The sequence below is a fragment of the Sander lucioperca genome, chromosome 22, assembly GCF_008315115.2.
Source record: "Sander lucioperca isolate FBNREF2018 chromosome 22, SLUC_FBN_1.2, whole genome shotgun sequence".
In the NCBI taxonomy this organism is placed as follows: Eukaryota; Metazoa; Chordata; class Actinopteri; order Perciformes; family Percidae; genus Sander; species Sander lucioperca.
This window is the reverse complement of record NC_050194.1, coordinates 22,017,470-22,040,656: the sequence shown is the minus strand read 5'-3', so window position 1 is coordinate 22,040,656 and position 23,187 is coordinate 22,017,470. Positions and strand designations below refer to the sequence as shown.

The window sequence follows — 23,187 nt, the reverse complement described above, 5'->3', positions numbered from 1 at the left end:
GGCAGCACTAAGCGCGATACGGAGCAACAGCGCCTCTGCAAAATAGCCTCGGAAAGGAACTTGTTTTGGTGGAACGTGTATACATTCAGAAGTTGTTCTATGCCGTTTTTCCATTACATGGTACCTGCTCGACTCGCCTCGACTCTATTCGCCTCGACGCACGGTGCGTCCGTTTTCCATTGCAGATTTTAGTACCGCCTCAGCGTGGCTGGTCGTCATAGCGGCACCGCAGTAAACTGCCGTGACCTAACGCGAAACACACACAGAACGTCGAAGGTGTGTTGTTGCCACAGCCAGAAGACACATTTTGTTTCAAATGAAGCTGGAGGCAGCAAAAAAAAAAATAGAGCTGGCTAAACTATTTAAAAATGGCGGGACACCCCCCATCTGTCGCTTTCACGTCACCTTTTGGTATCGGCTCAACTCACTTGGAACCTCGACTGAGGTGGTACTAAAAAAAAGTACCTGTTAGCAGGTACCAGGTACTTTTTTTCGTAATGGAAAACCAAAAAAGTCGAGCAGGTACCATGTAATGGAAAAGCGCCATTAGTTGTACAACAGAAAACTCAGACTGAACAGATAGTCTAGCTAGCTGTCTGGATTTACCCTGCAGAGATCTGAGGAGCAGTTAACCATAGTCCTCAGAAATCCACCGGAGTTTAAAATGCCAACACAAAGGAAGCCCAAGATAACGGATATCCATCCTAAATGAGTTGAATCCGGCGGAATTTCCATCGGCAACAGAGCAATGCCGGAAGAGGAACATTGTGGATATAGACTAACAAGGTCATGGAAAACCTGGAAAATGTTTGTTTAAAATTTAAAGAAAAGGGAAACAAACTACCATTATATTTTGAATTTAGTTCATTGTTTTCGCTGAGCTCTGAAATGTAATAAATTATTTGTTTTTCTTCAAACTGAGTTGGTTAAATAAGTAAAAAGCATAGAGTGTTTCCCAAACTGAAAGGACTTAATAAAGGCAACACAAGAACTGAAAGAGCCGCTTCATTCATTCCATATATGTATCTTTTTTTTTCTGTACTACTTAAAAAGATATCACACAATAGTGTGCCACAACATTAATGACATTCAACATTTCATTTGATGGCATCTCCATGATATCTGAGCAAGAGATTGCCAGAGGACGGCCCAGGTTGTGGTTGAATGCTTCAGAAGCGACCAGAGTTGGATAGTAACGGATTACATGTAATCAGGATTACGTAATCAGATTATAAAAAATAAGTAACTATAATCATCCAAGATTACATTTGAAGAAAAAGTGTATTCGATTATAGTTACATTGTACCCAAGGATTACTTGATTACATTTTACGTCTTAAACATATTTTGTTCTTTAATGATGATTTATGGATAATGGGAGTTTTTATTCCCTTTTATTTACAGTAAACATGGAAGATTGCGTTACAAAAGCAAAGTCCTCCATGAGAGTTTGATTTTAAAAAACAGCAGCAATAAAAATGTACACAAAAGAAACAGCATCCCATGTTGTAGAATACACACAGTACACCTGTAGTTTGTGCCAGTACTGTTTTTGTAAGGGTAATTTGATTTGACCAACTGTAAATGCTGAATATGCAAAATTCATTGTATGTGCATTAAAAATGTTTTGAGATGTAAAAAAGAATATTTGTGGAAGACATTTTTTTTAGGGCTGCATCCAGGTTTTTTTTTTTTTACTATAAAAGGTGCAATAAGGTGCACACTTTTCAATGTTTGATTTTGAGTAATCCAAAAGTATTCAAAATAGATTAAAATGTAATCCAATGGATAACGTTACTAATGACAAAAAGGCCATGTCATTTGTATTCAGTAACTGACTACATTTCAAAGTAATGGGGTTCATTTTGTGAACACTTCCGGACTTTTATTTTGAAACCCAGCAAACTAATATGCCCCGGAAGTTTAACTGTGGCAAGATGGCGTCCAGCAGACATAGTAGTGTTTGATGGAGAGCAAGCTGTTTTTGACGGAGTTTGTGTGGAGAAACAGGTTTAAAAATGTCTAAAGTGCAAATGCTGAGAGCGTTTGTAAACCAGCGACTAACTGCGGCTGCTGAAGAGATTTTTGGGCTGTTTGAAAGAACGATAGCAGAGTACGAGGAGGAGCTTTGTCGTTCAAAAGAGGAGAACGAGCGAGAACGGAACCGACTGGATGCGGTTTTCAACGCTCACAGAACAGGTCGGTTCACATACTTCTTCTCTGCTCAGAAGATCTTAACAGCTGATCCTCCTTGGTGTTATTACGCAAGCGCCAGCTAGCTAACGTTAGCTTTAAAGGGTTATGGTTAGGTTAAAAGACAGTGTAACATCTCGTTACTTACGAGGTTATGGACCTTTTTCACAGCAGGCATTTTGACTTGTCATAGTAGGAAAAACACAGCTGAAATTGATAACCTTGTCCTTAACGACGGCTCAGTTCCATCAAGTGTCCCAGTGAGCTATTTCAGTGAGTCAGCATGCACAATACCAGGGCCTCTCCTAAGTGGAATGCAGCCAGTATTAATGGTTTTGAATACACCTGTGCTTTTCCTACTATGACATGTCAACATGTCTGCTGTTAAAAAGGTCTATTATAACTAGTTCAAATAACCGTTTGGAGTTAGGTGGGTACGATCTGGCATCTACTTTCAGACCCCCTTTAGATCTTTTATTAAAAAGGTTAGCTTTCAGTCCGAGAGGTAAAAGCAATTCAAATCATATTTATCGACTGATTCAAGTTAAGGTCTTAACATAATTTAGGTTTTGTCTGCACCAGACCACACAAGTCTCTGCTGTGGCTCAGGAGGAAGAGCGGCAGGTCGGTGGTTCGATCCCTGCCCCCTGCAGTATGTATGTCAAAGTGTACAGCAAGATATTGAACCCCACGTTTGAATTTTCATTCTGTCCTGCAGAGATAAGTAAAGAAGAGGTTCCTCCTGAGCAGCAGGAGTGGAGCTCCAGTCTGGACCAGGAGGAGCCAGAGACCCCCCCACACATTAAAGAGGAACATGAGGAACTCTGGACCAGACGGGAGGGAGAGCAGCTTCAAGGGCCGGAGGAGGCTGATATCACCAAGTTCCTATTCACTCCTGTTCTTGTGAAGAGTGAAGATGACGAAGAGAAACCTCAGTCATTACAGCTTCGTCAAAGACAAACTGAACAGATGAAAACAGAATCTGATGGAGAGGACTGTAGAGGACAAGAACCAGCGAGGGACTCAGATGCAGATAGACATCCAGAACCTGATACTGTTGACAAGACCAAAGACTCTTCGGAACCTGAGACTGAAGACGACGATGATTGGAAGCAGAGCAGAGAACCTCAGTCAGGTTTAAGCTCTTTGAAAAGTGCTGTTGAGCAACCATTTCGCTGCTCCGAGTGTGGAAGAGGATTTGGCAAAAGTGGAAATCTGAAGAGGCACATGACATCTCATACAGGAGAAAAACCTTTCAACTGCTCAGTTTGTGGTGAAGGGTTCGGACAGAAGGTACAGCTGACACAACACATGGCACATCACACCGGAGAAAGACCTTTCAGCTGCTCAGTCTGTAAGAAATCTTTTGTACAGAGTGGATATATACAGAGACACATGAGGATGCACACCGGAGAGAAACCTTTCAGCTGCTCAGTTTGTGATAAAAGATATTTTCGCAAGGAAGGTCTGGAGACGCACATGAGAACTCATACAGGAGAAAGACCTTTCAGCTGCTCAGTCTGTAAGAAATCGTTTACACAGACGGGGAATTTACAGAAACACATGAGAATCCACACGGGAGAGAAACCTTTCAATTGCTCCGTTTGTGGTAAAACATTCAGCACCAAGGCACAACTGACACAACACACGATGACGCACACAGGGGAAAAACCTTTCAGCTGCTCAGTGTGTGGCAAAACATTCAGCCAGAAGTCGGTATTACGGTTGCATATTAATATTCATACAGGAGAGCAACCGTTTTGTTGCTCAGTTTGTGGTAAAGGATTCTATCGCAAGGAAACCATGGTTCGTCACGCGAGAACCCACACAGAGGAGATACCGTTCAGCTGCAGCTGATGGAGAGGACCGTGGAGGACCAGAACCAGCCAGGAACTCAGATCCAGATAGAAATCTACAACCTGATACTGTTGACAAAACTCAAGACTTTTCTAGGGTTCCCACTGTCAGGAAAAAAACCTGGAGAAATCATGGAATTAGTAAAATCCTGGAGAAGTAAAGTTTTGGAAAACAATGGAATTTTGATGTTTAATAAAATTGTTAAAGTAATCTTCTGTGGATAACCTTCCACGTAATGTAACATAATAGCAAATATATTTTCTGTAGCTGTTGACATATATCCATATAGATACAATTCTGCATATGAATGCAGAATCTGTAGGCAACGGGACACGATTTTGGTATTGGAAGCATTCTATTTTTTTTCGTTTGTAGTCCGAGTATAACCAATTATGTTTGAGCGGGCTTTGGATGCATGCAGGCAAACAGTCCATTTGGAGAGCTAAAGAGCACATTGGCCAAAAAGCATTTTTATCATTTCTCAGCGGGAGCGATTAAAAAAAAAAAAAAAAAAAAAGAACATTGCAACGGTGAATAATTGTTCAGTTTCTTTTGCTGTTGTAAGCTCATTCGTGTACGAGCATGCACGTGAACAGCACCCTCCCAGCCCCCAACAATAGTGCTCACGGTGTAATTTCGAACACTGCCTTCATACGCATGTTGCAGCATTGTTTTTTAGACTTGCATCCATAAATAAGTTTATAATCAAATGCATTAAGAATAAACTGCTACGGTTCTGTTTCCCCTCCTGCTTAACAAAGCTACTGTCATGGGAGAGGGAGGCCTTTTATTTTGTGTGGTATGTAAATGATTAAATAACAAAATGTTCTAAGTAAATGGAATAAATAGGTTTGGAATTATTTTTACAACTGAAGTTAATTTGTTGTCGTTTGTGGTACCGTTGGGTACCGGCACCGAATTTCAGGTACCGGTACCGGAAAAAATGTGAACAGTACCCAACCCTACTGTCAGACTGAAACAAGTGCTTTTTTCTAAAATAAAGGTCAAGTATTTGAAGTGAAAGATTTAAAGTAAAAATGAACTTAACTAGCTATTAGGTTGATAAAGGTTGTTTAATTTCCATACAATAATTAACATTTGGAGTAGAGTATACAGTTCTGTCCGTGTATGTTGAGTTAAATGGGTCTTTGAAAAGTTATGGAAAGGCTTACATTTTGTCCATGAAAATGTGTGGGAGCCTTGCCAGTTGACTGGAAATATAAAAGCCTGACTCCATATTGTTAAGTTGAAATCTACATTTTGACCTGCAGAGGGCAGACATGAGCCAATCAGAAACATTTCTGATCTCTGCAGTAGCTAATGAGGAATATTTTGAATGCCACACCAAACCACAAACCTTATAAAAAAAAAAAAAATTAAAAAAAAGTCCTTAATGTAAAGGAGATGAGAAATGTAGACTAAATAATAGTTTATCATTGAAGAGAATTACAACCCAGGTAAAACTGTCATTGTGAAAACTGGATTTTCAACAAAAATAAACTATTTCTGCATAAAGTCAGTGTTACAAAGACAAAATTCTGATATTGCATTGGGGTGTATATAATTTGTAATACAATGAAGGAAGAAAATCCATCTACTTTAAGAAGCTCTATGAAGTTTACCAAATCTGAATGGACCACACAGCTATTCAATTTAGTCTTTTTTAATTGAAAACAAGTTTGTTCAAGAAGTGTACAGCTTGAAAATATACATTTAATGTCTTCATACAAATATTGTGGATTATAAAATTATACTGAGGAACCAGAACAAACATCCACACAAACATTAATATACAGGCGTTGTATCTGCAGGAGCAAATTATAATGTGTGACAATGCTTCGGTCTATTCACAGTGGCTATGTTTTTATTTTTTTGAGATGGACAGACATCTCTGGAAGAAAGTTTATGATTTGTCAGGGTTATTTACAGAGGACGATAATTCAATCAGCAGTAATAGAGGAACAAAAAAAAAAAAAAAGTCTGTTGGTCCTGTTGTACAGGGAAGTACACATGAAACAGATTTTAAAAAGGTTGGCGGAAAAAGTCATGTTTAAAATAGTTTCACTTAGACCAAAAACACCCATCATTCAGTGCATACTTTCCCTTCAGTGAATGAAAAATCACCCACACAGTAATTAATCTTTTACAACCTCTTAGAGAGTAGAAGTATTTTGTCTAATTCTCAAATACATAATTTAGTACTGTGACACACTTGTGTTATTCTTTTGGTCTTATATAAGTGTATGACTATCAATGAATTTAAAACAATAGGAATGGGCGATATAAGAAATTTGTCAACCTTTACAGATTGTCATTTTACCATGGTCGCTATCCCTTTTATATCCAATTGTAAAAAAAAAAAAAAAAAAGAACTGATTCTTACCTCTTGAGGACTTGCAACTCCCAGCTGACATTGGGGTACACCCTGGACAGGTCGCCAGCCAATCACAGGGCTGACACAAACAGCCATTCCCGCTCATATTCACACCTACGGGTAATTTAGCATCAACAGTTAACAACTAACCTGCATGTCTTTGGACTATGTGAGGAGAAACCTGGAGAAAACCAACGCTAACACAGGGATAGTCTCGCTTTGCCAGACCTTCCTCCACCGCGGCGCTGCGGAGGAGGGTCTGGCTAGTCCACACAGCATTCTGGGATGGGAGAAAAACGTGCTCTGGCTTATTGGCATTTCTTTAAACCAATCACAATCGTCTTGGGCGGTGCTAAGCACCGGGAACAGCCGCTGTGCCTCTGCTAAATAGCCTCGGGAAGGAACTGGTTTTGGTGAAATGTGTACGTTCAAAAGTAGTTTTAGTCGTGCAACAGAAAACTCAGATTGGACAGATAGTCTAGCTAGCTGTCTGGATTTACCCTGCAGAGACCTGAGGAGCAGTTAACCATAGTTCTATATAGACTATAAGCGGGGAGAACATCGTCGCTGTCGTGTGAAAACCTTGTATGTTGCTTTTCAGGACATTAAAAGAATGCTAATCTGAAAACATTTTATTGAGCTATTTACCTTTGTCAAAGTCAGATGAAATCGTCTCGTCGCTGTGAAATTATTTTTATTTTTTTTTTCTGAACATTTACAATACAGTATATTAATATTGGCGTATATAATTACATATACCATGGTTGAAGATTTTATCCGTATCGCCACTCCTACACTATAGGAAAATAGATTGAATCCGATCATCTGAGCATGTTTTAAAGGTGGCCTAGAGACCATACATGTGTGACAGAGAAAAGCTGCCATGTGAAAGCACTGAAAACATGTGCACTGGATGTAAGGTGTTAAGGTAGAATTTCATCCAGATATCACTGTTTTTTTTACATTAGACCGTAGAGATGTTTATGATATTATTTCCACCATTTAGGACCGTGATATGAGAGTGAAATTGTCAAGGCTTTAACTTTGTTACTCTCTAACTGGACCTAACATTATAAAAACAACAAATTTGTGCCATATGATGAAACATCTCCTGTTTGCACTTGCTCGTCATGATTAGAGTGCAGCCACCGTCGTCAGCACTTTGCTCTGATTCACTCACTCTTATGACATGCTGAATGTGTGGTGTCCCACGTTTACTGTCAATTGAAAACGAGCGTGGGCTCCAGCTAAATTAACTGCACTAATGAGAGCTGACTGCTAACACAGAGTGGAAGTGTAGCATGGAAGGTGGAGTCACAACCATCTCAGGAGGAGGAGAGTGAAAGGTTGGGTGAAGTTACTCATACACAACTAATTCTCCTACAAATGCCTAAAACTGAGAAAGATGTCTAGTCAGTCACAGACATTAACGGAGTGGCAGAGGTGGCCTACTAACGACTAATAGAGGTCAATGGCTTGGAAGTAAGACTCCTTGGAGAAAAATACCAATGAGGCAGAACTAAAGTGTAGCTGATTTTACACTGCAGGGTTTTTGTTTTCTTTACATTTGTGATATCTGCTTGTTTGTCATCTTAACAAACGATACAAAAAAAAACAGATCAGATCTGCCACATGTAGGTGAAAAGAAATATTTAGCTGACAGTAGTGCAAATCAAAAGATGTGCGAGACACAAGGGTTAAATTTCAGTGGCGGCGATCTCATCAAAGTTGATCTCGTTGCCGCTGCCTTCGTCCTCCTCTCTGCTCTCCAGTTCCTGGTTGAGCTCCTGCAGGAGCTGCTCCAGCTCTCGGTTCCTGCGATACATCTGCACATAGTTCTGCTGCAGCTGCTTCTGGTAGCGGATAACTTTGTCCTTCTCCTCCTGCCATATCCTGCGCTCCTCCTCGAAGCCTCCCGTTTGCTGCTCGGCCCACTGACGCTCGTGGGCCAGCTCGGCCCTCATCCTGTCCATCTGCACCTTCATGTTCTGCAGGGCCTCGCTGCTGCTCTGCCGCTGGGCCTTCACCTCATCACTCTCATAGGCGAGCAGGTGCTCATCCACCTCATGGAACACCTGACACTGTCTGTTTCCTGTTCCCTGATTGGCCAAAGCATCTCTGAGGTGAGCCAACTCTCCCTCAAGGCGTCCAACCTTTTCTCTGAGTAGCTCCGCTTCGCTCTTGCGACGCTGAAGCTCGTTTTCACACACCTCCAGCTCCAGGGTTCGTGTGCGGGTCGTGCCGTGGGCCTCCTGGAGCAGGACCTGGGTGTTTGTCAGCTCGCCACGAGTCTCTCGGAGTTGACCCCGCAGTGAGACAATCTCTCCCACGCGCTGGGCTAACTCTCCCTGCACGTCCTTCAGCTGCTGCTTCAGCAATGAGATTTCCCCTGACTTCTGACAGACCTGACGGGAGAAGAGAAACCGTTGTGGATTCAGCTCTGTAAAGCGATGGTATTTTTTGGTTCACAGGCTAATCAATAAAGAAAAGTAAAATTATTTGTATTAACCTTTATCATGCCAATTGTTTTTTTGCTCAAAAAATGAGTAACTTAATGAATTGGTTATCAAAATGGTTGCTGATGTTATCTTGATTGAGTCATCAGCTAATAGTTTCAGATGTAAAAATAAAAACAAATCTAATAGAAGTCTTATTAAAAACCTCTCCTGAGGGCTAACGTAAACCTTTATTGAGCAACACATGACAGCACTTCTATTGATGTTGGATTTCTGTCAGTTTGAAGCACCTTATCACTTCATTGAATTTCAATAAATTGCATGTGATCTCAAAAGGCTCTACTTGAACATGAGCTGCATATGCCTCACACCCTGGTTGATGTGTGTAACTCTACTCGTCTACAAAACTTCACTGAAACCACAGTGACTCATATTTTCCTTGTCAGCAGAAGTCTGTAACAACAGCTGAATAATTAAAGAGGTTTCATATATCCTTCCTGTATTAAAAATTATCTCGGGGAGATCTTTAGACTTCTAAAAATGACTCCTTGTGGCACAATTTATTATCTCAAACAGCAGAGGATTAATCATATTATTGATCCGTGTCCGAAGCCTATAAAAGACACAGAGGAAGCCTTTTCCATTGGTTTGCATGACTGATTGGTCTGATGATAACCGATTCTTTGCGGGCTCCATGACATCACCATCCACAAGACCTTTAATGCTACATTTTGTCAACGCTTCCTCTTCCCGCATCACATGAACGAGAGATGATAGAACAATTATCATCATGTTCAATTCCATTTCTTTTAATTGGGGAAATAAACATATCCATAAATATATTATGGAGAAGCTGCCATGGTCAGATTGATGCTCAATAATAAAAGTCATGGTATAGCATGTGCAGTGCTTAAAGCAATATGTAATGCTGAGTTTAGAGGATGGGAAATGGTCAAATCAAAAAGGATGGCACTGTGATAAACTTAAACTTTACAGCCCAAACATTTTTTCTTTTATTGTGGTCATTATTTTACTGAAAAAAGTATCCCTCAATTGAAGATGCGAGTCAGTTTAAGAACCTCCTGTTGTGCCGCTCACCTCCCACTTGCTCTCCTCCAGTCGAGGCCCCAGCTGGATCTTCTCGTGCTCATAGGAGGTGCAGCGCTCATCTAGCTGCTCCCTCTCCTTCAGAAGCTGAGCAAAGTCCTCCTGCAGCTTCTTCTTTTCCTGCTGGAGCTGATAAACCTGCGGCCATGACACAGCCGGCATCAGACTTAGCAATTTTTAGAAGGACCCGGTCTTAAAAGGGTTGCTATGATGTTGATTGCAGATGTAATGGATGCAAGCAAATGACAGCAACTCACATATTGCTTTAAAGTTAACTCATTTCTGGCAACTAATATCTTTTTTTAACACTTATTAAATGCTACACACAGCCCTGCAGAATCTTCACCCGTATCGAAACACCAAGACTATTATTGGTTTTTCTACTCTTATTGCTAGAAGATTTAAAAGGAGAGAGATGAATCCTCCAACTTTTGGTTTGGGGATTAAAGAATTAATTAACTTTTTCTGAGAATATCTTATATGCCACAAGCCGCAACACATTCTAGTTTTACACAACATGGAAGCTGATCATTTATTTAGATAAGATAGGTTCATATACAATCTGAATATAGGACTATTAGAAACAAGCTGGTGTGTTTCTAATTACTACAGATATTGACTTTGGCACAAAATGCTTGAAATTCATCGAGTAAACTACTTAGATGACACAGCTTTAACATAAATACATTTGTGGCTCTGGCCAGTACTGACGTACTGTATTTGTAGAAAAATGCAGCACCATTGGTATGTAGTACAACCTGATCAAGCCTTTTGTTCTGACCTGCAACTGAAGCACCTGCTGTGCACGCTGGGCCTTCTGCGAGGCTACCTGCATCCTGGTGGCACAGCCCTGCCTCAGCTCCTCCAGCTCCAGCTCAAAGCGCTTCTGCTTCTCCTCATAAACCTGCAACCAAAGACAGAACAACAAATCCATGAGGATTTACCGTACAAAAGAAAAGATCCTGTCATTGAAAGAGGAATTATTTACACATTCAGATTCTCCAACAGAGCTTGATTGAAATGTAAAGAAATATGTGAAAGTGAGAGTAAGACATAAGAAAACTACATAAGCATGGATTTTAAAGCTACAGAAACTTTTAGCCGAAACTGATTCTTGTTTTTTTACTACAAACTCCCGGGGGAGAGGACAAAGTGTGTGTTTCCCTGTGGAAACACTCCTCAAGGTGTCAAGTCTATCTACCAACCTGACAAATGGCAGCTTCATTCTCATCCAGGTTGTCTCGGAGTTGCAGCAGCTCCAGCTCTCTCTCCCTCAGCTTGTCCTCCAGGTCCCTCACCACCCCCTCATAACCCTCAACCGGGCCAGGGGAGCGCCCGCTGGACCCGCTGTCAGACAGAGGCTGTCCTCGGCCACTTATGGAGCCAGAGCCTGTACTCTTACTGGAAGACGAACGCCCACTGTCTGAGTTGGAGTGTCCGTGTCCACTGACTGGCGGAGCGCTTTTCATGGGCTCCAGGTGGCCAGTAGAGGACTCTCCTGATGCCAGACTGTAGCCGCCGCTGTTGTAAGGTGGGAGGCTGGAGAGGGAGTTGCGTCCGGAGTCTGTCAGTTGGCCGGAATGGCTGCTGCCGCCGCCACCGCCGCTGTTACGACCTCTGCTGTAGGAGCTGCTTTTCTCAGAGCAGGAGGGCGACGCCTCTATGTGCGTGGGGCTCAGCAGGTTCAGGTTGTTTTGGCTTTCTGATATGTTGGCACAATGGCGAGGGGAGAGGTATTGCATGGAAGTACGGTTCTTGGGAATGACCGGTTTGAAGGCAGTGGGCCGCAGCACTGTTTTCTCCATGTTCTAGAAAAGGAATATAAAGAAGGATGAGTATTAAAAAGGCAGGAAGGCTAGGATTTAAATTACTTTATTCAAAGACTCACCTTCTCTAGTTTTCCTGACACAGGGATCAATTTTGGAGGAGGCCCCCCCATGTTCCCATTCAACCGGGATCCTTTAGTCTCGTCTGCGTCACTTCCTGGGCTGGCACGTGTTACGTGGTTGTCATTCCAGTCGCCTACATAGTCCTCATTCAGATAGGTATAGTTCCCATTCCCACTCTCCAGCTCCCTGCTGGATGTCATGGAGTTCTGTTTCTGAATGGTCTGCAGTAATAAGGAGTCCAGAGGCGACTCAGAGCCCAGGCAGGAGGCACCTGGGGTGGGCCGTCGGACCCTGGCTCCCAGCTCAACCACAGATCGGTGGTCCTGGTAGTTGCCGGGCCGGGTGGCGATGAGGCTGCTGACAGAACCCATAGTATCCAGAGTGGAGGGTGGTGCGTTGATAGGGGATGAAGATCCGGAGGGGTGTCTCCTGCGGGATCCTCCACTGAGACCTGGGTTGTGGGGCTCAGCAGATATGGGCAGCGCCTGAACCAGGGCCATGGTGGCAGCTCAGAGGGGTCACTCGCTCTGAGAGAGAAAAATGACAGTGTGAGTCTCACAAAGATGATGTGTTAAAATTGTTTTGTAAGAGATGTCTCCAAGTCAAAGGGGCAAGTCTCAATTCATCTGAGAACAAGTCTAAGTCTTGAGTCTTAAAATACTAATAGGAAGTATTTAGTGCAACAAGACAAGTCCAAGTCAAGTGTCAAGTTTTGTAAAAGTCTAAGGATAAGTTTCAAGTCATTTTAGACAAGTCCAACTTAAGTCTTGAGTTTTGCAATTAGTCTTAAATTAATCATAACAAGGCTGACTCCTTGAGACTTGCAAAAGCACATCTCAAGGTAGGTCTCACATCAAGTGTTAATTCATAGAAAACAGAGTCTCAAGTCAAGTCTCAGGTCCTTCAGTACAGGTGCAGTCACAAGTCTTCATAAGCAAACTGCTAGTGATTTGTAAGTGTATCAGTTCTCTGATTGCCGACCACTAAAAATACTATTTTAACATTTTACGGTCAAATATGCGTTTTTTTAGATAGCTGACACAAAAACCTCTTGCTGTGATATTTAATCATCTCATCTAGGAAACTAAATACTGGTTGAAATGGCATGTTTTTCTCCCAGATATTAATGAGGTCAAATTCTAGCTGTTCAAGCTCCACCCCAGGGTGCATCCAAGGAATCTTTCTACGAGCAACTACGACAGAGGCAAATGTCCCACAAGTCCATGGTGGCCCACACACAGAGAACCAGTACAGGCCATTCATGAAGCCCATTCAAGCAGCACAAACAGGGCTTGAGGCATGAGGCTTGTGAGGCATGAGGCAGCAGAAGAAAAGGGTTTCTTTTCATTTGAGATGTAAAATGGCTCCCAACATGTTGGCATTTCCCCTGACAGCAACAAAGGCTACTGTCTACGCACATCATATCAGCCCTAGGAATGACTAAAACTTTATAACTGTGGATAATAGAAACACAGAGAAGAGGAGACAGGTTGAACTTGCTGTGATACTGCAGGAGGTGGGCCTTTAAAGTTGCTGAGTAAATCTAACCCTGCGCAGAAATATAATATAGTTGCGAGGAATAATATAATAACGTAGGAGGCACAAGCACTTACTGTTTCACTCGCTCACTCTCACAGGACTGCCGGTAAATATTGACACTATTAACAGGCACATACCGACCATGATGTCAACAATTTGTCCCGTGGATGGTGAACAGTAGAGTGTTGTGTGAAGAACAATGGCCAACAGGACACATGATGAGGTCATGGTGACAATGGACAACACACCAAACAGCAGAGCCACACTCCGACTACAGAGTCACAGAATACGAGGATATCCGACTGACGGATGCGTCCTGTCCTTGAGTTTCAGACTTGTCTAGCAAGTCACACAACATATGACCGAAGGATTGATTTAAAGTATGGCAAGACTGCAGTTCCCACTACGTCACGTGCAAATTTGTTTGTTACTGAATCAGTGTAGCAATGTAGGAAAACAAGGACTTTCCCTCTTGTTTCACCTAATCTGTAACCCTCTTAACCTGGGGGAGAAGACTGTCCATGTTCGCTAATAAGGTGAAAGAAGGGTTGACTGACAGCAGGCATGCTGGCCAGACACACTTCTAGACTCCACCTGCCAGGACAGGGCCATGCCAAGTCATTTTCCAACCTGCCAAGTTTACAGAGAGCCTACGAGGCTACAACTGCGATTTAACTGCGATTACCACACATTAATTAGCTTACTCAATGTCGGGCTGATCCCTACTTAGACTCATAATAACGGACTGAGACAAATCTGTTCTGCAATATGTTATTATAATATGTAAACCATCTGAAAATATAAATTGTGATACTTTTTTTCTGTCATAGACGTGGTACAGTTTTACAAATTTAACAGAAAGTCAAAAAATACGTACTGCAGAAAATCTCAAATCTATTTGCTCCCTCACGGGACAGGCTGAAAATGAGACTAGAAATACTCTGTCCATTGATGATCTTCACAGTTTCATACTGTATACTTCAATTACTGTGTCGGTGTTGATATGAAGGAAAATGTCATGTTAACGACAGCAGGAGCACCATGTGGTGTTTGGGAGACAGAATTAACGGTCCTAATGAGTAGAGCCTGGAGGATTAATCTTGTGCGATTTCTCTATGCACTGAGAAAAGCTAATTAGTCCATGATGATATTTATTACATATAATCCTTTCTGAATAAGAGGAAAGCAGACCAACTATGGCGTGAGCTCTCGTCTATAGAGTTTAGCTGTCAGAGAAAGTCCTCATACTCAAAATGATAATTCTTCACAACAAAGGTCTGAAACATGACTCACGGAGGAACCAAACTCTACAGGTGATTGCAATGAATAGCGTTCTCCTCGCTAGTTTAATGCAGCAGTCAGTGAGCTCACCTGGTGTTCAGTAGGGAGAACAAAAATAATCCCCATCATGAAATATGGAGAGCCAGAGGAAGAGGCTGCTAATTTAAAAGGGTGCATGTCTGAAAGGGGCTATCCACTCTTGACCCTCTAACAACAAACTGCGAGACGCCCTAGGTTTCATGGGTTTCATAGTGAGCCACAAACAACTACGCAAACTTCTGATTCAAGTACAAACGAACCAAGACAGCAAGTTTATAAATTGCAACTTGCACCTCCTCCTAGAGAGTCTAAAGGCTTCTCGTTGCTGTTGCTCTCCTCGGATCAGTTTTTCTGATCAGGGGGAGCCCGTTTGATGCCCTCTAACTCTCTCCAAGCGAATAAGCTCTAATCCTTCTGGACTCAAGATGACTGAAACTATGCAGGGGACTCTACTAAGGAGAGAAGAGGGGTCTCAAACTGTTTTTAAAGCCCCCGTCACGATCATGCAGTCCTGGTCTCGCTTTTGTTGTCATGGTGACCGGGGCCTCAAACATTATATAGGCGAGTAGGGGAGAAGAGGGTCAGAGGGCTGACAGGGAGGCCAGGACCCCCTCCTTAGCATCTTAAAGCCTTCAGTCGTTCTATAGCTTTGACTATCTTCCATACGCTCCCAGTTGGCGTTAATAATGCACATTAACAAATAATGACTGATGGACGAATCCATGACAACTAGACAACTTACTAAATATTCATTTATAGCATGGTCTTTGTCGATTAATCTGTGGAATATGTTTTACAATTATTTGCATACGTGTTTTCTCTATAAAATGTCAGAAAATAGTGAAAATGCCCAAAGTGTTGTCTTCAGATTGCTTGTTTTGGCCGACTAACAGTCGAGCCAACAGTCAAGATATTCAATTTACTATCATAAATGATAAGGAAAAGCAGCCCATCCTCACATTTAAGAAGCTGGACCCTGTGAATGTTCTGCACCGTTGCCTCATAAATGACAACAAACTATTTTTTATTGTGTTTTTTTTTTTTTTTTACATTTTTATCCGTTTCTAGTTATGTTGCAGGTTCATATCAAAATAAAAAGATGGCATGGCCAATATAAAAGCAAGATGACAGCTGTTTAACTTTGCTCTTTTCTATCAACAGAAAAATAATTGTAAAACGCATTAAAACTTCTCATTTCAGCATTGAAATACTGGAAAAGCAAAACCAACACTGCACGGCACAATTATATTTTAACCACCCCCATAATGTCTACAGTGTCAGCTGACTGACTGTGAGCAGATTGTTTTTGTCTGGGAAAGCCCTTCAAAAGTTTTAATACCTCTCAGTCAGGCAGCAGACAGACAGACTCAGTCACTCCTCCAGCAGGAGGAATGTGCGGGCACACCAGCTAATGAGAGCTAAGACTAAACATGGACAGAATTAGTACTGGTCAGTGTAAGGATGGGGCGACTCTACAGCCACTGCTTTTTCTGATGCATCATCATTCACATTGCCACATGCTTGTGAGAGGAGATTTAAAGTAATATTGCTCTCTGCAGCAGCCAACAGCAGCAGCTCTGGGGATCTGCTGTCACACCAAGGCTTCAGAGTTTTATCCCCAATCTTCCAGCCCTGACACTTTTATAGAATTACTCACAAGAAAAGCAGCATTGAGAGAATCTGCAATTGCTGCGTTTTTTTTAAAATGTGATCGCACTGCATAAAACTGTATGGATCAAACCCTACAAACTAAAAGACAACACACACTGCAAGTTACACAATTGAGTTCATTGTTTAATTGGTTTTAACCCTGTTTGTTTTCTGGGAATATGTTTAAACACACATTTATTCGGTAATATGCACTGTATACTGTGCACACAGACCCTTACCATTTAAGTTGAATTTGTGCTTTACAGGGGTTTATTACCAAACAATTTTACTGTTGATCAAATGATCACAGACCAACTGATACATAACAAATATTTGGCCTCTGGACTGCTGGTAAATCCTACACAGATTATAGCATATACAATAAGATAAACCTTTATGACCCCATTATTTTTACAATATTTACATCTTTATCAAATCATTCTAGTACCAAATCTGCTTATCAAATTTGAGTCTATTATACTTTTCAATATTTAAGAACTAATTCTTAAAGTTACAACTCAAAGTTTTGTTCTCTTTGGCAATAGGGGGTAATCACAGGTGTGTTTTTGGATCTCACTTTCACTTGTTTTTTCATTGTCTGTAATCTTCGCTCTTTTCTTTGTTTGTTCGGCCATAGTAACCATTTAGACTGGGGGAAAAAACAGTACGCCTATTCACACACGAGTTGAAGAGCAGGTCTGTTGCCACTGCTGGGTGATGGAAAATGTGTCACTAACTGTGGCCGATTATGATTTTTCTCAGGAATTTGTAATATTGCAAATGTGGGGGCTTTCATCAGTGTGCCATAAACTCAGTTACCATTGTGTTACCTCAATTGGCGATAGATAGTGATTTAACAGACATTTAAATAAAAATCTTCGAGATTATTACTTTAAAGACATTTTGAGAATCATAACTTTTCCCGGCAGATTATGCATTTGCCATTATGCTAAATAACTACCTGAATGTTTTGTACATTGCTCTCTGCTAACAAAAAGGAGAGGAGATCAAAGTTAGGGATAAGGAATTAGAATCAAAGCTTTTCAAAATCTGGATATTCTTTGAACCAGTCACAAAATGTCTCTTTACTTTTTACACGTCTTACTTCTGTGGTGAAATAGGAGGCGTAACAGAGATGAGAAATCCATATGCTGAGATCAATACATTGATATTTCAGTTAACAAGATCTTACTGAATATGAAATGTGAATCCGAGTCTGCAGTCAAAGGACTGACAGCCAATCACAGCAGTGTATTTCATTACACGTACAGCAGCAAGTCTAGAGAAATTCCGATGACATTTATTTGCATCCAGGGCAACCTTTCGTCTGAGATTGGCAATCAGAGAAGCAAACAGTATAAAAGCCTTTTTATAGAGGCCATATTACAAAGATACAGTATACACGGTTTACTGGCCCTGCCCTGCAAGACTGCAACGTCACACAAACCTGCTTTGAGACAAACTGAAAGAGCACTGCACTAAATCCTTCTTTGTTAGTACCACGCCATAAACACACATCCACAGCCTCAGAGGTGAGAGTCTAAAAATATTCCCCACACCAGGTAAAGTGTTGGGATTGAGGAAAAAAAGAAACCCTGTCATACTGGCCCTCATCACTGAGAGCAACACCACCTCTGACTCAAGGAAGACGTGGAGAGAAAGAAGCAAAGAGACAGAATGAAAGGAAGGAAAGGGTGTCTCAGTTTTCAGCAGGCAGCGTCTTCATGAGGGAACAAACAAATGAGTCTGGAGATCCCCTCCTCCACTCTCCATCTCTCTGCCCAAACTTCTGAATCCCACTTCCCCCTCCCATCTCCTTATTCTTCCCCCTCTTTCTAGAACATAGAGGGAAAGTGTAACAAAGCTATTTTAGTTTTGTAGACAACCTACCTTTCCCTGGGCAGACACCTCGCAGCCCTGGCAGCAGACACTACGGTCTCTGTGCCAAATGTTAATGTTCCCAACTAGAGCTGAATTATTGTTTACTGTTGATTAACTGTTTACTTACTTTAAAATAGTGGCAAGTGCCCAAGGGGACATCCTCAAATTACTCAAATATATTCAATTTACAATCCTCACATTTGAATAACTTTGAGTAGCTGGCTCAAGTAAATGACATAAACCAGTAGATGATTGTAAAAACTTGGAGATAACTTTTGTGGATCGACTAACTGATTAATCTGCTATTTGTTTCAGCACTTATCAGGTATAAATACCTTTTGTGGCATAGTTTGTGTTGTCCGTCAGACGGATATAGAGGTGGCAGCCCATATAAAAGAAAACAGTTAACTTAACAGGCCTTTCTTATGAGGGCATACAGGTTTGCTTAATTGGTGCACTGAACACTGTCACAAACACACACACGCACGCACACACAATGCAGCTTTGTCAAGTTTCTACTTCCTGCAGCTAACAATACATTTTTAATTATGAATTAATCAGCTGATTATTTTCTCTTATATTTGTTTAATCGTTTAGACTATGAACATTTTTTTTTAATTCTCAGAAGCCACGTTAATTTTAAAAATTTGCCTATTTTGGTTAACTAACAGTAACATATTTAATTTACAAGAAAAACAGCAAATAGTCACATTTGAGGATGGAGAATATTTGCCAATTTTGCTTGGCAAAAATAAATGATTAAGCGATCATCAAAATGGTTGCCGATTAATTTTCTGTCGATCAACTAATCGATCATTGACCAATCTCTGCAGCTCTAATTATTTGCATGAGATAAACCTGCACAAGTTAACTGACACATCATTATGAAGCAAATCATTCTTTCACAGTGACTGTATAAGTCAAACAGTGAATGAACCACAAATAGCTATCACCAAACATTTCAGTCACCTTGATTGCTAAAGTAATAAAGTTGACTTCTCTTTTCTCCAACGTTCCTTCCCTCAGAGTTTCTTACCCCAGTTTGCTCCCTGCATATCTGCTCTGGTGACTTTCGGACTGGCTTCTTCTTATCATCCAGCCTTAGCTCCTTCAGCGTCTCAGGTTTAGTTGGCTCAAACATTCACTATGTTCCTGTTCTCCTGGATGTTTGGCTCCGTTTCCAACCTTCCTGAGGGAAACTTCTCTAAACCCCCAGCTCATTCTCAAGCCAAATGCTGCCAATGTGAATGGGAGCACAGTCCCCTCCCCTTCCTCTCTCTAATGCCCCCCACTCCTTCCTGCCTCCCACCTCCTCCTCTTAACACAGCCCAGCCTCTCTGACAGATACACCTCCTCTCTCCCTGCTCCAGTCCTCCTCTACCATTTCCTTTGACCAAAGAAACTACACTCTGCAAAGTCCTCTAATGCCTTTGTCAGGCAGTAAAAAGAAAAGAAAGGAGAAAGAAATGGAAAGCCAGGGAAAGGCGAGCTGTCAGTTAAAGACCATTCTACTTCCCCTGCCTAGCAGAAAGGAACGGTGAATAAAAAGAAAGTGGGACTGCATGAGGATATCATCTCACTTTAAAAAGTCTGCATTTGCCACAGATGCACTTTCTGGATTTCAGCCTTTTCATCTGTCAAAATTGAGTCTTTTTCTAAGTGCATTAAAGACAAAACTAAACTAAAGAAAATGTGAGTGAAAAGAGGGAGAGAAGAAAGCTGGGAAGTGTAGGGAGAAAGAGATGAAACTGGTGTGAACTAAAGTTTTAGGATGCAAACGTTGTAGTAAGAAGTATAAAAACTCTTTATGAATATTCATCGAGCACTGCAGACCTGCTTCTCATCTGTCAATCTGATCTAAAAACAGAGGCCCACACCAAAACTTACTTCATTATTAAATATTAAGTTATAAATTTAAGTTTTACACATTTTTCCTGATAGCTATAACAACATGGGATATTTGTGTGTTCATGTGTTTGTGCCCTGGTTAAATCTTGAATCTGAAACATCTTTAACAAGTTCTCTAACATCCTGAGAAACCAGCTTCCGAAACAGTATTTTTTTGTGACAGCGGCAGCATTCAGCTTTTGCCTTGACCTGTAATCCACCATCTGGCCAAAATGAATTAAAAAAAAAAAAAAAAAGGAACGACAGGATGCAGTCGGAGCTCAGCTGCTCAGCTCCTAAATGAAGAGAGGGGTAAAGTAGGGTACGAGAAGTAGGCTATGCCCTGCCACAGCCTTACACACACACACAAACACAGATCTGTCCCACTCCCTCTCTCTTTTCCTCTCCCTCGCTCTCCTTTCTCCTATAACTGGGTCACACGGGTAGGCACGAAGTTTGTCCTTCAAGCAATGAGACGTAGGAGAGGGAGTTTAAGGTCCTTCTCGGTCACGTCTCAATGGGAGGTCTGGAGAACACTGAATATGCCACAAGTTAAGTCCAGTCCTGCTACAGACAAAACAACAGAAACCACTCTCAGTTAGAGTCCAAGATTGGACGAACAAACACCATCAATCAGCAGCTCTAAGGCCACCAGTGCTGGGATAAAGAGGCAGGCTGCAAATCACCCCAGTGAATGTCACCATTAACACTTGCCTCTTAGAGGTGGGGGTGGGGGGGTGGGGGGGCTAACATGACTCAGCCCCTTTTGAGGGAGTTGATTTACAAGCCGAAGCAGCAAAGTAAAATGACTACTCTGTGGCTTCCTTCCCTGTCTGCAGGATTGCCAAGCAAAACCATGAGGGGAATTAAAGTAAAATTCCAGTTACAACACATGATTCCAGTGTGGCTTGCAGTAATGCTGGGTACGTCCGTCTGGTGGTTTCTAGTTTATCCTCATAAGTTATATAATTTAAGTTTATTATCCTACAGAGATACACAAAACATTTAGGAGTGCCGTCTGTGGGCCAATTTCTGGCAAACATTGAAAGTGGCTCTTGAGAGGCCACAATTCTAGTTTATCTGTATCCATAGCGGATGGCCAGCAGGTGGTCATCAATCATAGGCCAAGCTGCCATCTCTCAGCAGCTCGTCAGCCTGCTTCCTTCTATATTTTCATAACAACGCCTCACGTCTGGGACCAGAAACCGACAGAAAGCTAGGCCATCCATCAATGTCCGCGCTGCCTCTGCGTGGGGACATCACTCCCTCTGGACACTGCAGCTAAAACTGGCATCGACCAGCCGGCCCTTTGGACCGCTTACTTCCAAAATAATCCACCAAGGCACAAAGCAATCCAGGTACACCTCCAAAATAAAACGAGTGCGAAGGTTTAGCACTTGGTGGTGGATGGCTCATCAGTTTCAGACACAAATGAAAACAAGGAAGAAAGAGCTTTGTAGAGTGAAAGAACTACTTTTAGTAAGTCCTGTCATAAATCCACAGAAATGGGATGGCTGTGTTGAGTTGGCAGGACCCCGATTTAGCCACACTCTGATTTACTGTATAATGTGCCAGAGAGATTAGGGTTACGCCTCCAGCTCTGGAATTACAGCAAAACCCTACCCATGATTAAGATCTGTTGCTAACTCCCACACAGCAGGAATGTGTTAACATCCACTCATAGTGGGATGCACACTGCTATGCTGCAGCCAATTCTTAACGTCAACAAAGTCTCAACCAGAACTGCTTAGTTTCAGATGTCATAGAGTTAACACAAATTAACCCTTGCGTTGTCTTCGGGTCAAATTTGACCCGTTTTCAATCAGAAATATGGGTTTCTTTCAACCAAATTAACCAAAAATAACATGGATGGTTCCCTACAACACTCTTCGCAAGTAAAATTAATGATCACTACTTTCATTGAATTTTGCGTGTTTTATTTAATTTTATAGCATTTGTGGTGCAATGGGGCACTATTGTGCTTTACACCAGATTAATACACGCACGCGCACCAGAGATGGGGACTCGAGTCCGAGTCTCGGACTCCAGTCGCACTTAAGTCGCACAAACAGCTGACTTCAGACTTGACTCTGACTCGACCCAAAAGACTTCAGACTTGACTCGGACTTGAGCTTCGAGACTCGTCAACAACCTGTTTTCATGCAAGTATTGCTTTTTAAATCTAAATGTATTCATGTATTTCTGTTTTCTTTTATTGGCGCATATTGGGGAAAAGTATGACAAGGTGCATGTCCCCTGCCCTTTGCCATAATGTGCAACGTAACGCTTGCGTAGGGTGACCAGACGTCCCGGTTTGACCGGGACAGTCCCGATTCTGAGTTGCGTGTCCCGAGTCCCGACAACAGCCTGTTGGGACGCTAAAATTTCCCGGTTTACACCAACCACTATGAAATTTAATCACAGGTAACCTATAATATTACTGGTGAAAACTGGAATGGTATTACACCTATTTCATTTAGGTGCAATCCTGCGGGCGAAAAAGTAAGATACTACTAATCCCATTCTAAGCTTGCAGCACCATGATTATTAACAGATATATAATTTATAATCATTTAATTCTTTTTAATGGCTCTCACTGGTTTATGTCCAGGGAACACTACAAAAACATTTAAAAAAACGTTTCAGAGCAAGGCACATTTTTCTGACAGCTCTGCATACAGTGGCTTTACTAATATGATCTGCATCACCAATGTCTGCCGTTTGCAAAAAACATAATGTGACACAAAGAATCTGCTGGGATGTAAAAGCATGTCCATGATGGTGGATGTTAGTGATATGAGGACGGATAAGGTATCTACATATCTAATCGACCTCTCAAATTGGTCAAATCTGGAAATGAAAATACATCTATTGTCGGGACTCAATATCATCTCCCGACGTAAACTCTCTGTGAATACAGCTTTTTCATCAACGGGATCGTCGACAAAAGGACATGCAATGTTTGAGAAAAAAACTTTTATAATCTGCCTAACATAAACCAATACGTTTTTTTATTCATGCAGATAAACTGCGCT

The 23,187-nt window shown here is 41.6% G+C and overlaps 2 protein-coding genes across 4 annotated transcripts in view; one reads left to right on the top strand and one right to left on the bottom strand.

Annotated features, from left to right (window-relative positions):
• Window positions 1-1,907: 1,907 nt before the first annotated feature.
• On the top strand, window positions 1,908-4,868 carry LOC116061503 (oocyte zinc finger protein XlCOF6.1-like). The gene is made up of 2 exons (XM_031315736.2): window positions 1,908-2,198; window positions 2,911-4,868. The coding sequence occupies exons 1-2, from the start codon at window positions 2,018-2,020 to the stop codon at window positions 4,047-4,049; spliced, it is 1,320 nt and encodes a 439-aa protein (XP_031171596.1). The 5' UTR covers window positions 1,908-2,017; the 3' UTR covers window positions 4,050-4,868.
• Window positions 4,869-7,376: 2,508 nt separating this feature from the next.
• Window positions 7,377-23,187, bottom strand: part of LOC116061268 (leucine zipper putative tumor suppressor 2 homolog) — a 33,083-nt gene continuing 17,272 nt past the window's right edge. For 2 of the 3 annotated variants that reach the window (XM_031315354.2, XM_031315353.2), the window contains 5 exons: window positions 11,875-12,402; window positions 11,192-11,794; window positions 10,768-10,890; window positions 9,978-10,124; window positions 7,377-8,828 (listed from right to left, as the gene is read on the bottom strand). In XM_031315354.2, the coding sequence (XP_031171214.1) occupies window positions 8,121-8,828; window positions 9,978-10,124; window positions 10,768-10,890; window positions 11,192-11,794; window positions 11,875-12,375 (2,082 nt within the window). In that variant the 5' untranslated portion in view covers window positions 12,376-12,402 and the 3' untranslated portion in view covers window positions 7,377-8,120. Of the gene's footprint in view, window positions 8,829-9,977; window positions 10,125-10,767; window positions 10,891-11,191; window positions 11,795-11,874; window positions 12,403-19,301; window positions 19,506-23,187 lie in introns of those variants that run through there. The other variant, XM_031315356.2, reaches the window with a different exon arrangement.

Excerpts from the sequence above, each read along its gene's own strand:
- LOC116061503 (XM_031315736.2), top strand. The coding sequence starts at position 2,018 with ATGTCTAAAGTGCAAATGCTGAGAGCGTTTGTAAACCAGCGACTAACT. Across the intron at positions 2,199-2,910 it reads TTTCAACGCTCACAGAACAG|AGATAAGTAAAGAAGAGGTT; the intron begins GTCGGTTCACAT and ends TCTGTCCTGCAG.